The sequence below is a fragment of the Polypterus senegalus genome, chromosome 4 (assembly GCF_016835505.1).
Source record: "Polypterus senegalus isolate Bchr_013 chromosome 4, ASM1683550v1, whole genome shotgun sequence".
NCBI lineage: Eukaryota > Metazoa > Chordata > Cladistia > Polypteriformes > Polypteridae > Polypterus > Polypterus senegalus.
This window is the reverse complement of record NC_053157.1, coordinates 2,532,278-2,545,605: the sequence shown is the minus strand read 5'-3', so window position 1 is coordinate 2,545,605 and position 13,328 is coordinate 2,532,278. Positions and strand designations below refer to the sequence as shown.

Sequence of the window (13,328 nt, the reverse complement as noted above, 5' to 3'; positions counted from 1 at the left end):
GCGGTGAGCACCAATATGCAGTCCCTACACCAATCCGTAGTGATGAAGAAGGAGCTGAGCCAGAAGGCGAAGCTCTCAAATTACCTTTTCATCTACATCCCTACCCTCACCTGATCATAAGCTTTGGGTGATGAATGACGGGCACAAGTGGCCAATATGAGCTTTCTCCACAGAGTGGCAAGGCTCTCCCTTAGAAATAGGATGAGGAGCACAGACATCCAGGAGAGGCTCAGAGTAGAGCCACTAACTCTGCACATCGAGAGGAGCCTACTGAGGTGGTTTGGGTATTTGACATGGATGCCTCTCTTGTTTTTCTTGGCACAACTAGCTGGGAGAAGATCCTGGGGAAGACCCTGTGCTCGCTGGGCGGTGAATATGACCCAGATGCAGTGGAACGCCTTGGGTTCCCACAGAATGACTTGGCAAGTGTGGCTGTGGAAAGGGACAAGAGGGTGTCACCGCTAAGACTGCTGCCCCTGTGACTTGGTTCTGGATAAGTGGTGAAAAATGAATGAATGAACGAACGTATATGGACATATCAAGATCTAATCTTCATTTAAACAGCATCTTCAAAGAAAGGTAATGGAATTGAACCAAAAAACATGAAAATTTAACTTTGCAATAATGTAATAATGAACAAATGTGCCATTTCTGTCTGTGAATAAAATAAGACCACTCTTGGCTGCCACAGCTGGCATTGCGCCCCTCAAATTGGTGTTTCAAAGAAGTATCGGGCATGCTAATTGATAATGTTCTGGACATAGTAAATTCGTCATTAGATACGGGGGTCTTCCCAGACTGTCTTAAGACTGCTGTAGTTAAACCCCTACTTATGAAACATAATCTTGACCCCTCAGCTCTTGAAAATTTTAGCCCCATCTCTAACCAGCCTTTCTTAAGTAAAGTTCTAGAGAAGGAACTCATTATGCAGTTAAATGACCACCTCAATAAACCTGCTATTCTTGATAAATTTCAGTCGGGTTTCAGAACAAATCACAGCACAGAAACGGCACTCGTTAAAGTAGTAAATGACTTGCGAGTGAATGCAGACAGAGGCCATTTATCTGTTAGATCTGAGTGCCGCATTTGACACCATTGATCACAATATTCTTAGAAATCGCCTTAGTCAATGGGTAGGCCTCTCTGGCAGGGTCTTAAATTGGTTTGAATCCTACCTGACAGGGAGAAAATTCTTTGTTAGTTGTGGTAATTACAACTCGAAGACACACGATATCCGATATGGTGGTCCACAAGGCTCTATCCTGGGTCCGCTGCTCTTCTCAATCTACATGCTTCCGTTAGGTCAGATTATCTCAGGGCACAACGTGAGCTACCACAGCTATGCTGATGACACACAGCTGTACTTATCAATAGCACCTGATGACCCCGACTCTCTTGATTCACAAGCACAATGTCTGACTTGTATCTCTGAATGGATGAATAGTAACTTTCTCAAGTTAAATAAAGAGAAAACGGAAATCTTAGTGATTAGCAATAATGGATACAATGAGGCTATTAGAAATAAACTGGATACATTAGGATTAAAAGTCAAGACGGAGGTAAAAAGCTTAGGGGTGATTGTTGACTGTAATCTGAATTTTAAATTGCATATTAATCAGATCACTAGGACAGCATTTTTTCACTTAAGAAACAGCAAAAGTTAGACCTCTTATATCACTGAAAGATGCTGAGAAATTAGTTCACGTGTTTGTTTTCAGTCAACTAGATTACTGCAACGCACTCCTCTCAGGACCACCCAAAAAAGACATCAATCAGTTACAACGAGTGCAGAATGCGGCTGCTAGAATCCTAAATCTATACTAATAAAAGGCAAAGCCCTCACTCACTCACTCACTGACTGACTCACTCATCACTCACTCACTCACTCACTCACTGACTGACTGACTCGTCTCTAATTCTCCAACTTCCCGTGTAGGTAGAAGGCTGAAATTTGGCAGGCTCATTCCTTACAGCTTACTTACAAGAGTTAAGCAGGTTTCATTTTGAAATTCTATGTGTAACGGTCATAACTGGAACCTACTTTCGTACATATATACGGCCATAGCCTGCAGCTCAGTCGCCGTGTAAGGCGGAGTTGCGTCTCTCATCGTCACGCCTCCCACATAATTGAGTGCCTGCCCATATGAGGATTGTTCTGTTCTGTGTATTGTATTTTATTGTATTGTTCTTTTGACACCCACTGCACGCCCAACCTACCTGGAAAGGGGTCTCTCTTTGAACTGCCTTTCCGGAGGTTTATTCCATTTTTCCCTACAAGGTGTTTTTGGGAGTTTTTCCTTGTCTTCTCAGAGAGTCAAGGCTGGGGGGCTGACAAGAGGCAGGGCCTGTTCAAGCCCATTGCGGCACTTCCTGTGTGATTTTGGGCTATACAAAAATAAACCGTATTGTATTGTATAAGGCCGTCCGTCAGCAACTATCCAATAGACACACTGGCGCGAAATATTCACGGGTGAAGGACTGTGCTTATGCAAATGAAGATGAGGCTGCCGCTAAATATTCGCAAGCAAATCCACAACTTAATACCAGGAATGCCTGTTAAACATCTTAGATTCACGAGTACCGATTTTATTTTTTCTCCAGCCGTCTGGAGTTTTTTTGTTTTTTCTGTCCCCCCTGGCCATTGAACCTTACTCTTATTCGATGTTAATTAATGTTGATTTATTTTGTTTTATAATTGTGTCTTTCATTTTTCTATTCTTTAATATGTAAAGCACTTTGAGCTACTATTTGTATGAAAATGTGCTATAGAAATAAATGTTGTTGTTGTTAGATTCACGAGTACCGATTTGGCTAGTGATCACTTCGATGAATGAAACCTGTTCAAAAAAGGCATTACGCAATTGACAAGGCAGCAAAAGAATATGAAGCAAATGACGCATACAAGCATATTCATAAGTGCAGCTACTGCGGAAACAAAGCAGGGTGTAAACCGTAAGTTTAAATTAAGTTCATAGACAGGCTGGCGCTGGTGTTTGTCATGCCTACGACAAATACGATATTCGCGAGATACAAGTTTATTTAGAAGACGCAGGGAATAAACGAGACTTTAGATCACTTTGTAATGGAGTTAAAATTGCTGGTGAAGGACTGTGCTTATGCAAACGAAGATGAGATGGTCAGGGATAGAATAGTGTTTGGCACAAACTCAGCAAAAGTGCGAGAGAAACTTTTAAGTGCCGGGTCTGAGCTAACATTAAATAAAGCCGTAGACATCGCAAGGTCGCACGAGACAGCACAAGCACAGCTGAGAAGCTTCGATGCATGGACTCCGAGCGGCTCACGTCAACTGACTTTGCAGGACTGGGAAAGGTAAACCCGTGCATGCAGTGTGTGATGTCTCAGACACACTACTTCTCCGCTGCGAAGCGCGGGTATTTTGCTAGTGGTTTATAAAGCCTTAAATAATCTCGCCCCATCTTATATATCGGAATGTCTGACACCTTATATTCCAAATCGTTACCTCAGATCCTCAAATGAGTGTCTGCCTAGAATTCCAAAAGCTAAACTTAAAAGAAGTGGTGAGGCGGGCAGGCGGCCTTCTGCTGCTATGCACCTAAAATCTGGAATAGCCTGCCAGTAGGAATTCGCCAGGCTGATACAGTAGAGCAGTTTAAAACACTGCTGAAAACACACATTACTGTAACATGGCCTTCTCATAACCTCACTGTAATCAAAATCCTGATACTCTGTATATCCAATTCATCATAATAACTATTCATGGTGGCTCTAAAATCTGTACTAACCCCTACTCTCTCTTCTGTTTCCTTTTCTGGTGCTTGCGCCACCACCACCTACTCAAAGCACCGTGATGTTCCAACAATGATGGATGGGTTAAAAGCCAGAAGCCTGTATGACCATCAACATCAAGTGACTCCGTGAGGACCCTAAATCTGTTTCATTTATGTGAGGTAGAATGCCCAGAGGGGACTGGGTGGTCTCGTGGTCTGGAACCCCTGCAGATTTTTTTTTTCTCCAGCCGTCTGGAGTTTTTTTTTTGTTGTTGTTTTTTCTGTCCACCCTGGCCATCGGACCTTACTCCTTTTCTATGTTAACTAATGTCGTCTTATTTTTATTTCTTATTTTGTCTTCATTATGTAAAGCACTTTGAGCTACTGTTTGTATGAAAATGTGCGACAGAAATAAATGTTGTTGTTGTTTCCTCTAACTGTCAACATCGACTGGCAGAAGGTTTCTTTCCCACTCCTTGAAGCAGAGTCCTTTCAGCTCTGTGATGTTTGAAGGATGTCCTGCTGGCACAACCTCTTTCAAGTCCCCCCACCGTACCGTGATGGGATTCAGATGTGAGCTTTGATTTGGTTGTTCCAGAACCTTCCATTTCTTTTTTTTCAGCAATTCCTTGGTGGGTTTACTGGTATGGTGGTCGTGTTACCACATCAACTTCTCAAGTGAGCTTTAATCTTCTGACAGATGGCCTCACGTTGTTCCCGATGAAGAATGAAGAACTCCTGGTGGATTCTGCGATGGTGAGCTGCCCAGGCCATGAAACGGCAAAGCAGCCCCAAACCAAAACATTTTTGCCACCATCCTTTAGAGTTGCTATCAGGTACTTCTGGCCAAATGATGTCTGTGGTTTCCACCAAATGTGTCTTCTGGAACTGGAAGTGTTTTCTCGCCTTCTTAAGAGAGTCAAGGCTGGGGGGCCGTCAGGGCCTGTTAAAGCCCATTGTGGCGCTCCTTGTTTGATTTTGGGCAATGCAAAAATAAATCTCATTGTATTGCATTGTAAATACAACAAAAAGATTACAGTGTGCATTCAATAAAAATATGAAAAACGCTGAAAACTGGCGAGTAGCAGAAACCTGTGGGAAGCCCAGAAGTCGTCACTTTTCTGAAGGGAGAGCCAAGAGAGAAGTCAAAGTAGACCTCGAGAAACCCGGAAATGAGTGACGGAGTCGAGCGACGCAAACCCCCGGAGCTCCGCAAACACCGCAGAAGTCAAATTTGATTGACGGTTATCCCACCCCCTAGATACACCCATAATGCCTCTGGTCTTCTGTAGTAACCCTCCTTGAGCTCTGCTCTGCTGCCAGCGTGTGACGACTTTCAAGTCAACTGAGTGACAGGGCCATCTTAACGCAGGGGCACGCTGGGCAGTTGTCGGGGGCTCCATAATCTCTGTATGTTGTGACTTGCTGAATGGTTGTGTAGGTAGGGGTCTCAGTGCACTGCTTTGCCCCGGGGTCCTATAATGCTGTTAAGACTGCCCTGCCGAGTGACACCAACATCCATCCATCCATCCATCCATTATCCAACCCGCTATATCCTAACCGCAGGGTCACGGGGGTCTGCTGGAGCCAAAACCAGCCAACACAGGGCGCAAAGCAGGAAACAAACCCCGGGCAGGGCGCCAGCCCACCGCAGGGCACACACACACACACACACATCAAGCACACACTAGGGACAATTTAGGATCGCCAATGCACCTCACCTGGATGTCTTTACAAACATGCAATCTAATTGGCTCTTCCTGAATTGTGATTTGTTTGGGGCCAAGAACAGATTACTAGGACAGCATTTTTTCACTTAAGAAACATAGAAAAAGTTTGAAATCTGATAGCTTTTCTGGTTGCTGAGAAATGAGTTCACGCGTTTGTTTTCAGTCGACTAGATTACTGTGACGCACTCCTCTCAGGACCACCAAAAAAGACATCAATCAGTTACAACGAGTGCAGAATGGAGCTGCCAGAACCTTAACTAGGAAAAGAAAATCCAAGCACATCACACCAGTCTTAGCGTCACTACACTGGTTACCAGTGCCATTTAGAATTGAATTAAAATGCTGCTGATGGTTTACAAAGCCTTCAATCATCTGCTCCATTTTATATCTCAGAATGTCTGACACCTTACACTCCAAATCGTAACCTCAGATCTTCAAATGAGGGTCTGCTTAGAATTCCAAGAGCTAAACTTAAAAGACGTGATGAGGCGGGTGGGCGGCCTTCTGCTGTTAGGCACCTCAAATCTGGAATACGAGTTAACTGATAGAAATTCGGCAGGCTAATACGGTGGAGCACTTTAAAAAACTGCTAAAAACTCGTTATGTTAACATGGCGTCCTCAGAGCTTCATTTTAGTGTAACCCTGATATTCTGGATATGCATTTAATTAACACTAGCCGAAGCCCGTCGTAGCATACGGCGGTGTAAGAATAGGAACAGAAAACGGTGAGAAAGGAATTCAGTATAACAAAGGCTTAGGAAACCACCGTCACAGTATAACGAAAATAGCAAGGAGCGAAACCAATGCCAATGGTCGAGAGAGTACCTTCCTGTAGCAGGCTATAGAAAATATAGACATATATAGATAGACGCCGCATTCACTGTGTTGTGCAGTCGACACGATAAGTCAGTGCGTCTGCCATATTGCGAGTGGTAAAAGTGCCATTTAAACTAATACAGGTAGACGTGGAAACCAGGCTTTGTGATGAAAAAACAATAACATTTAAAACAGTATCGTTTACATACAACAGATTTTGGCGAATCGTTTACATGCAATTATTTATATCCATTTATACACTAAATACGTGCGTATCCCATGGTCTTAGAGTTGGCGGGCGTGGCTCTGTGAGTTGGCGATCGTGGCTCTCTGTCTTGCTTGCCCTTAGTTAGAGTTGGTGGGCATGGCTCTCTGTCTTGCTTGCCCTTAGTTAGAGTTGGTGGGCAGGGCTCTGTGAGTTGGCGGGCGTGGCTCTCTGTCTTGCGTGGCTTTCTGTCTTGCTTGCCCTTAGTTAGAGTTGGCGGGCGGGGCTCTGTGAGTTGGCGATCGTGGCTCTGTCGTGCATATCCCATGACGCGGTAGGAGGGTTAGAGTTGGTGGGCAGGGCTCTGAGAGTTGGCGGGCGTGGCTCTCTGTCTTGCGTGGCTTTCTGTCTTGCTTGCCCTTAGTTAGAGTTGGCGATCGTGGCTCTCTGTCTTGCGTGCAGTGTAAAGTCAATGTGGTTCAGAGGTGCATGTGGACTTTTGCACAGACACAAGCGACTGAGGCTGTGTTTGGTGAGTTGTTGCCTGCCTCGAGAGCGACGCTGGACTCGGGAGGCCGGTTACAGTTGGCGTGCGTGGCTCTGTCGTGAGTATCTGATGACGCGGTAGGAGGGTTAGAGTTGGCGGGCAGGGCTCTGTCGAGTGTATCCCATGGTCTTAGAGTTGGTGGGCGGGGTTCTGTCTTGCTTGCGCTCACTGTCTTGCATGTCCTTAGTGAATTATATATATAGATTATCATTCATGGTCGTGCTACCACAATCCGTACTCACCCTTACTTTCTCTGCTGTTCTTTTTCCAGTTTTCTGCGTCCCCACCACCTGATCAAAGCACTGTGATGTCCATCCATTGATGGATTGAAGTTTAGAGGTCCACATGACCATCATCATCATCAAATTCTTCCATGTGGAGCCTGAATACCATGAGGACTGATTGAGGTCATTGATGTTAAGTAGAATGCTTAGAGTGGGCTCGTGGTTTTGTGGCCTTGGAACCCCTGCAGATTTTTTTTTTTTGTTTGTTTTTTTTCTGTCCTCCCTGGCCATCGGACCACCTAACTTTTATTATGTGTTAATTAGTATTCCCTAATTCTATTTCCTTATTTATTTTGTCTTTTTACTCTCTTTCTTCGTCCTTGTAAAGCACTTTCAGCTCCATGATTTGCATGAAAACGTGCTCTAGAAATAAATATTGTTGTTGTTTAAAATGGATTAACACCAATGGAACCCGGCAAGTCTGACCAGTAACATTATGATTAAGTCAACAGAGGAGAGGAAAACAAAAACCTCTGGGAGGGTCCGCGGTCGGTTACAGCAGACAAAGTCAGACACGGCCAGCGTCCTGGAGACCTCGGCCAACTGGCCAGCCTCCCATTCCTGGGTGAAATGTAAGGGAAGTAAGGCTCACGGCCACCTCGTGTCACTGGCATGGCGGCGCATGAAGCAAAACCAGCCGTCCCTTCATTTCAGATTGAATGTGAAATGTAGACGTCACCCCGTCACTTACTGAGAGTTTTCATCGGCGAGCAGGCCAGGGCTGCTGCTACGTGAGAAACCAATTTTGTGACATTGCCTTCCTCATGAAATAAGGAGCACTCAGGAAACACCAGGTAGACCTCAAGGGCCTCGGACATTTGGGACAACCCCTGGAGACCTGGAAGCAACTTATCGCTTAGGGCTGAAGCCATCTGCAAGAAAAAGAACAAAATTAGGGTCTGAAGGATAAAGATAATCCCCTCCAAGATGAGACACCCAACCAATGAAGGGGCCGCTTCTGTAATCAGAAACCTAAAAGCAGGTGAGAAAATGGATGGGTATGTCATAGAAGGCCAAAGGTGTATTGGTGTAATGATTTGAGTGGACATTAATAACAAAGAGGGTATGAGGCCCCCTAAAGGCCCCACAAGCCAGTGGAAAGGCTTCACAGCCTACCTGGAATTGGCCTCACCCCAGGCAGTCTGACCTCCCGACTCCACAGAGAGGCTTTGGCCTACTCAGGCTGAAAATGAGAAGCTGACTTCCACTGCTCAAAATGTGTTATTAAATATCTCTTTAATACGCTGAGTGCTAAATATGAGTTAACTCATAGCGGGCAATCTACACGCAGACGTCCATCGTCTGGGAGTCATGTTGTGGGGTAACAGATAGTGAAAGAAGATGGTGGGCATTAGAAATAAGAATTAAAAATCAGCATGTCATCACAGAGCGTAATTGTTCACTTTCAGTTAAATTTTTTCTTATAGGCCATATTTTGGAAAAAAAAAAATACATATGTGGAACTACAACCATAACTGGTGTAGTCGGCAGGATTGTAGCCGCATACTGAGATGCCTGTTTAATGCTAGAAAAGGAGGGACCAGGCACGTTTCTCAGTGATTGATGTCTCGTCTCTACAAACCTTCGAATGGAAACCACGACATTCAATTGCAACAAATTATTCAACATCTAACTTGTTAGATCCAATCCAGTTATCGCACAGCGGGCTGTACACAATGAATTTTCTGTTTTATGTGCCAGCTCAAGGTCAAAGGGAAGCCAAACATTGTAACCAAAAATCAGACTGCATAATCATCACATTCGAACACTAAGCAGAAATCAAGAAAGAAAGTTTGGGAACCAGAAAGAAATCTGAAAGGAATGATAATTGATGAGCAGCGTTGTGATTCAACTCTTGAGTGGTCTGAAAAATGCAAAGGACGATGACATCACATGTCACACACCCTCAAGGGTTTGTGGGTCATTTGTCATATCAATGGCTGACGTGACTTTGGCAAAGTAACAATGCTTAAAAATTAAAACGACACAGAGATGGGGGAGAGATGTTAAAAATTTCCAGCTTATCCCAAATGAGGTTATGAAAAAAGTAACATCACAATTAGATTTCTCGGGTAAGAAACCCCTAAAATAGATGTAGAGATTGTTTAACTGCGTCCTGGACTTGTCACATAAAAATTAATAAGAAACTCAGATCACAACAGCGTCAGGAACAAATCAACATCACTTCAAGAGAGGCCTACTGAGTCACCAAAGCTGATTAAGAAGGTGGACTGAGTTACGGGACGCACTGTGGACCTGCCAGAGAGAGGCAGCAGTTGTTTACTATAATGAGTCTACAATTCTTCAGCTTCTGTGAAAACAAACGTTACCCTTGGGACAAGTAAAGATTATCTATCTATTATATAGTGCCTTTCATATCTATTATATAGTACCTTTCACATCTATCTATCTATTATATAGTGCCTTTCACATCTATCTATTTATCTATTATATAGTGCCTTTCTATCTATCTATTTATCTATTATATAATGCCTTTCTATCTATCTATTTATCTATTATATAGTGCCTTTCACATCTATCTATTTATCTATTATATAGTGCCTTTCAATCTATCTATTTATCTATTATATAATGCCTTTCTATCTATCTATTTATCTATTATATAGTGCCTTTCACATCTATCTATCTATGTATCTATCTATCTATCATGATAAAAGTTTGCTCCAGTAAACAAACAAGAGTTATACATGTAAAAATAATAATCCGTTTCACGTCTGAGCTCCACCACCTATCTGACCCACACACACACACGCATGGCGGCTCACCTGCTTGTCTTTGCTCTACCACACCCTTTCTCTTCTGTTCCATTCACGGTCGACAGCTCTGGGTCACTCACCTGTTGGACAATCCAGTCCTTCCTCTGAAGCTGCGTGAAGGTCTTCCTGGCACACTCAAGATCAACGTTGTAGGAGTTGTCCCCTTGCCCTGAAAGTGGCTTTCGTCTAAAAGTGGAACAAACCACAAGCTTCCTGTCACACTTCATTTATTTGCACTGAAATATACAAACATCTCTTGACACACATGTAGGATTTGTAGCAGAAGCCACTTGATGCCATCCAGAACATCAGAGTAAACTGGCACCAAAGATGTTTGTTATTGTGAGCTTGGATAAGAAAGTAATATCTAAGCCAACCTTTGCACCCATTACATTGTTATTTAAAGTTCACAACCTCAGAGGACAAGCCCCTAATAATGCAGGCACACCTTTATGATGGGCAGTGACCAACGCAAAAAACAAAATGGTGGCTGAATCACATCTAAATAGAAATTAAAACTTAAAGAAATTAACTAAAGAAAAAGACATGTCAGGATCATAATCTGCAATGCCAAAAACACCCAAACCAAGTGTCAGATCACTGAAATGGGTCCAGAAAGAACAAAAAAAGAAGAGAAACCATTTCATAGCAGTGCTGTCATGAGATGAAGTCTTCATGAAAGCAGAATGAGTGAGAGGCCTCCATAAATAATCCAAGAAGCAGGCCAGCATCTCCACCAACCTGCACAGATGAGGCTCATCTTAACTCAGTCAGGCCCCAAAAACTACCTGGTAGCTTCAGTCAGGGCAGTTCTGATGTGAGATATTAAAACGTCTCCACTCTTTTCAGTTGCTTTCCCCTGCAGGCTCACTTCTGAATTCTGATCATCATTAAACCTCAGATCTCCTGTCTTCCTCTTCCTGTTTATCTTCAACCCTGGATCTTCCAAAGCCTTTCTCTATTCTTCCAACATTCTCCTTGGCCCACTTCTCCACTGTCTCTCCACTGCCTCTCCTCATCACATGTTCATACCATTTCAACCACCTTTCCAGCCTTAGATTTTTCTCCCACTTTTGTTGTCCCTCTGATTGTCTCATTTCTTCTTCTGTTGCTTTTTTGTAACTCCACGCTTCAATCTCAACATTTTCATTTCTGTCATTTCCAACATCTCCTGCTGTGCCCACCATGTCTCAGCTCCATATATCTTTGCTGGCCTTACTACTAAATGTTATGTACCTTTAACCTTCACCTTAATTGTTCTGTCTCACAACACTCCTGATATCTTCATCCAATTGCTCTGTGCCACACTGCACTCTGTGGATTATCTCAACATCAGATTCTCCATCTTGGGCTACCACTGTTCCTAGATATTTAAATGCATCTGGTATGGTGTTCAAAACTCAGTTTTGCTCTATATTTGCATTATATTTTGTTCAAGACAAAACAACAGATGAACTTAAAAACACGGGACACTAGCATGGACAGTTATTGTCAAAGGCACTCAGTTTTCCTCAATTGTACCAATCACAGGACCATCTGTTTGATATGAGCAGGAATTCAGGAGACGCTTTAAGCTGTTTTGACAATTTTATCACCTGAGAAAGGACGGGCATCTGGGACAACAAGTTGCTAAATGGGTTTACAGCCTGGAAAAAAGAAGACATGCCAGTAGGTACTAAGCAACATCAAAAATCACAAAGTTCTATTGTTTGGGAAAACAGACGAGTGAATTCATGCATCACATTGACAGCCAGCCAATCAGAATATGTAGAAATCACGTGTTGCGAATCCCCCAGTAGAATTTTTATAATAAATATGCCTCGTCTGAACAGCTGTTTCCATCTGAAAAGCGTCTAATGAACAACTACGAGTGCTCGATCACAAGCCGCCTGTGACATTCATCCTTGAAATCTTTACTTTTTCATAAGGACTCTATATATCCAGATTTTCTTTTATGCTTTTCTCTACTGGTATTGTTATTCATGTAGTAAATACCGCACTGCTTTTAACTTTCTACTGTATACTTTGTCTTCAGATTTAGATTGATTGAAGTAATAAGGTACATTTCTTTGAGCACCAGGCACAGTGTGGAAGTGCCATGTGATCCGATCTGCAAGGTTTATCGAGCCGCGGACGAAGAGCTCCGTCCAGTAAATCATTCATTTGGTTGGTAAATGGCCGATAGCCGGCAATGTTGAGTCTTTGCATGTTTGAATATCTTCGGTGGGCTGGCGCCCTGCCCTGGGTTTGTTTCCTGCCTTGCGCCCTGTCTTGTCTGGGATTGGCCTCAGCAGACCCCCGTGACCCTGTAGTTAGGATATAGCGGGTGGGATAATGGATGGATGGATGGATGTTTGAATATATTCCTGGAGACCAAAAGTAATAGTTAGGCCTGAGATACGATATCTAAGATGTGACACTAGAGGGCGCTGTCAGACAGACGTCCAAGACACCAGGTAAAAGCACAAAAAGGTATTTTTAATTCCTTTCTTTCTGCAATAGTGCCTCTAAGCACCACAATCCCCATACAGGGGCAAGTAATAATAATCACAATGATAACCACACGCAATAGTCTCCTCCACACCTCATCTACTGTACCTCCCAACTCCGGCTCGCTTGCTGGGTTCCCAAGAGTCCTTTATGTAGTCCTTGACCTGGAAGTGCTCCATTTCTTCCTCTCACATGACTTGCCAGCACTCCTGGGTCAGATAGAGGCCTTGAGTTTTCTTCAGGGTTTTCTGTCCCCATGACTTGGGAGTACATCCGGGGTATGTGGAAAGTAAAAATCCCCCGGTCTTCCTGCAGCGTCTCCTGGTGGCACCCACGGTACCCAGCAGGGCTCTGAAGCCAAACTCCAGATCCCGTGGTGCCCTGTAGGAATCCAGCACACCGCTATGTTGCAGGGAAACCACCATCTAGTGTCCTGGGGCAGGCAGTGTCTCAAAGGAGCTGCCTTCCCTCATCCTTCCATTTTTTGGGTGTCCCGGCTGTCCATCACAAAGACATCATTGCACGTTGTTTGTGCCTACGATAAGTGAGTCTGTTGGAGTACCGGGGACAGCAGACTGTGCTCGTGTTACTCATATGGTACTCATGTGGGTTAAAGTGCTAGGGAATAGTGTGCGGTGTATACGTCTTTGATACGGTACTTTTGTGGTTCGGGTCTGTGTGTGTGTGTGTGTGTGTGTGTGCGACAGTCGACCAACCCGGAAACGAACT

General features: G+C 43.8%; 1 protein-coding gene across 2 annotated transcripts in view; it reads right to left on the bottom strand.

Annotated features, from left to right (window-relative positions):
- The window catches only part of LOC120527088 (probable E3 ubiquitin-protein ligase HERC6), a 95,997-nt gene that overhangs the window by 37,427 nt on the left and 45,242 nt on the right, over nt 1–13,328 (bottom strand). For both annotated transcript variants that reach the window (XM_039750153.1, XM_039750152.1), the window contains exons 11-12: nt 10,190–10,295; nt 8,024–8,204 (exon numbers count right to left, since the gene is read on the bottom strand). In XM_039750153.1, coding sequence (XP_039606087.1) covers nt 8,024–8,204; nt 10,190–10,295 — 287 coding nt within the window. The remainder of the gene's footprint in view (nt 1–8,023; nt 8,205–10,189; nt 10,296–13,328) is intronic.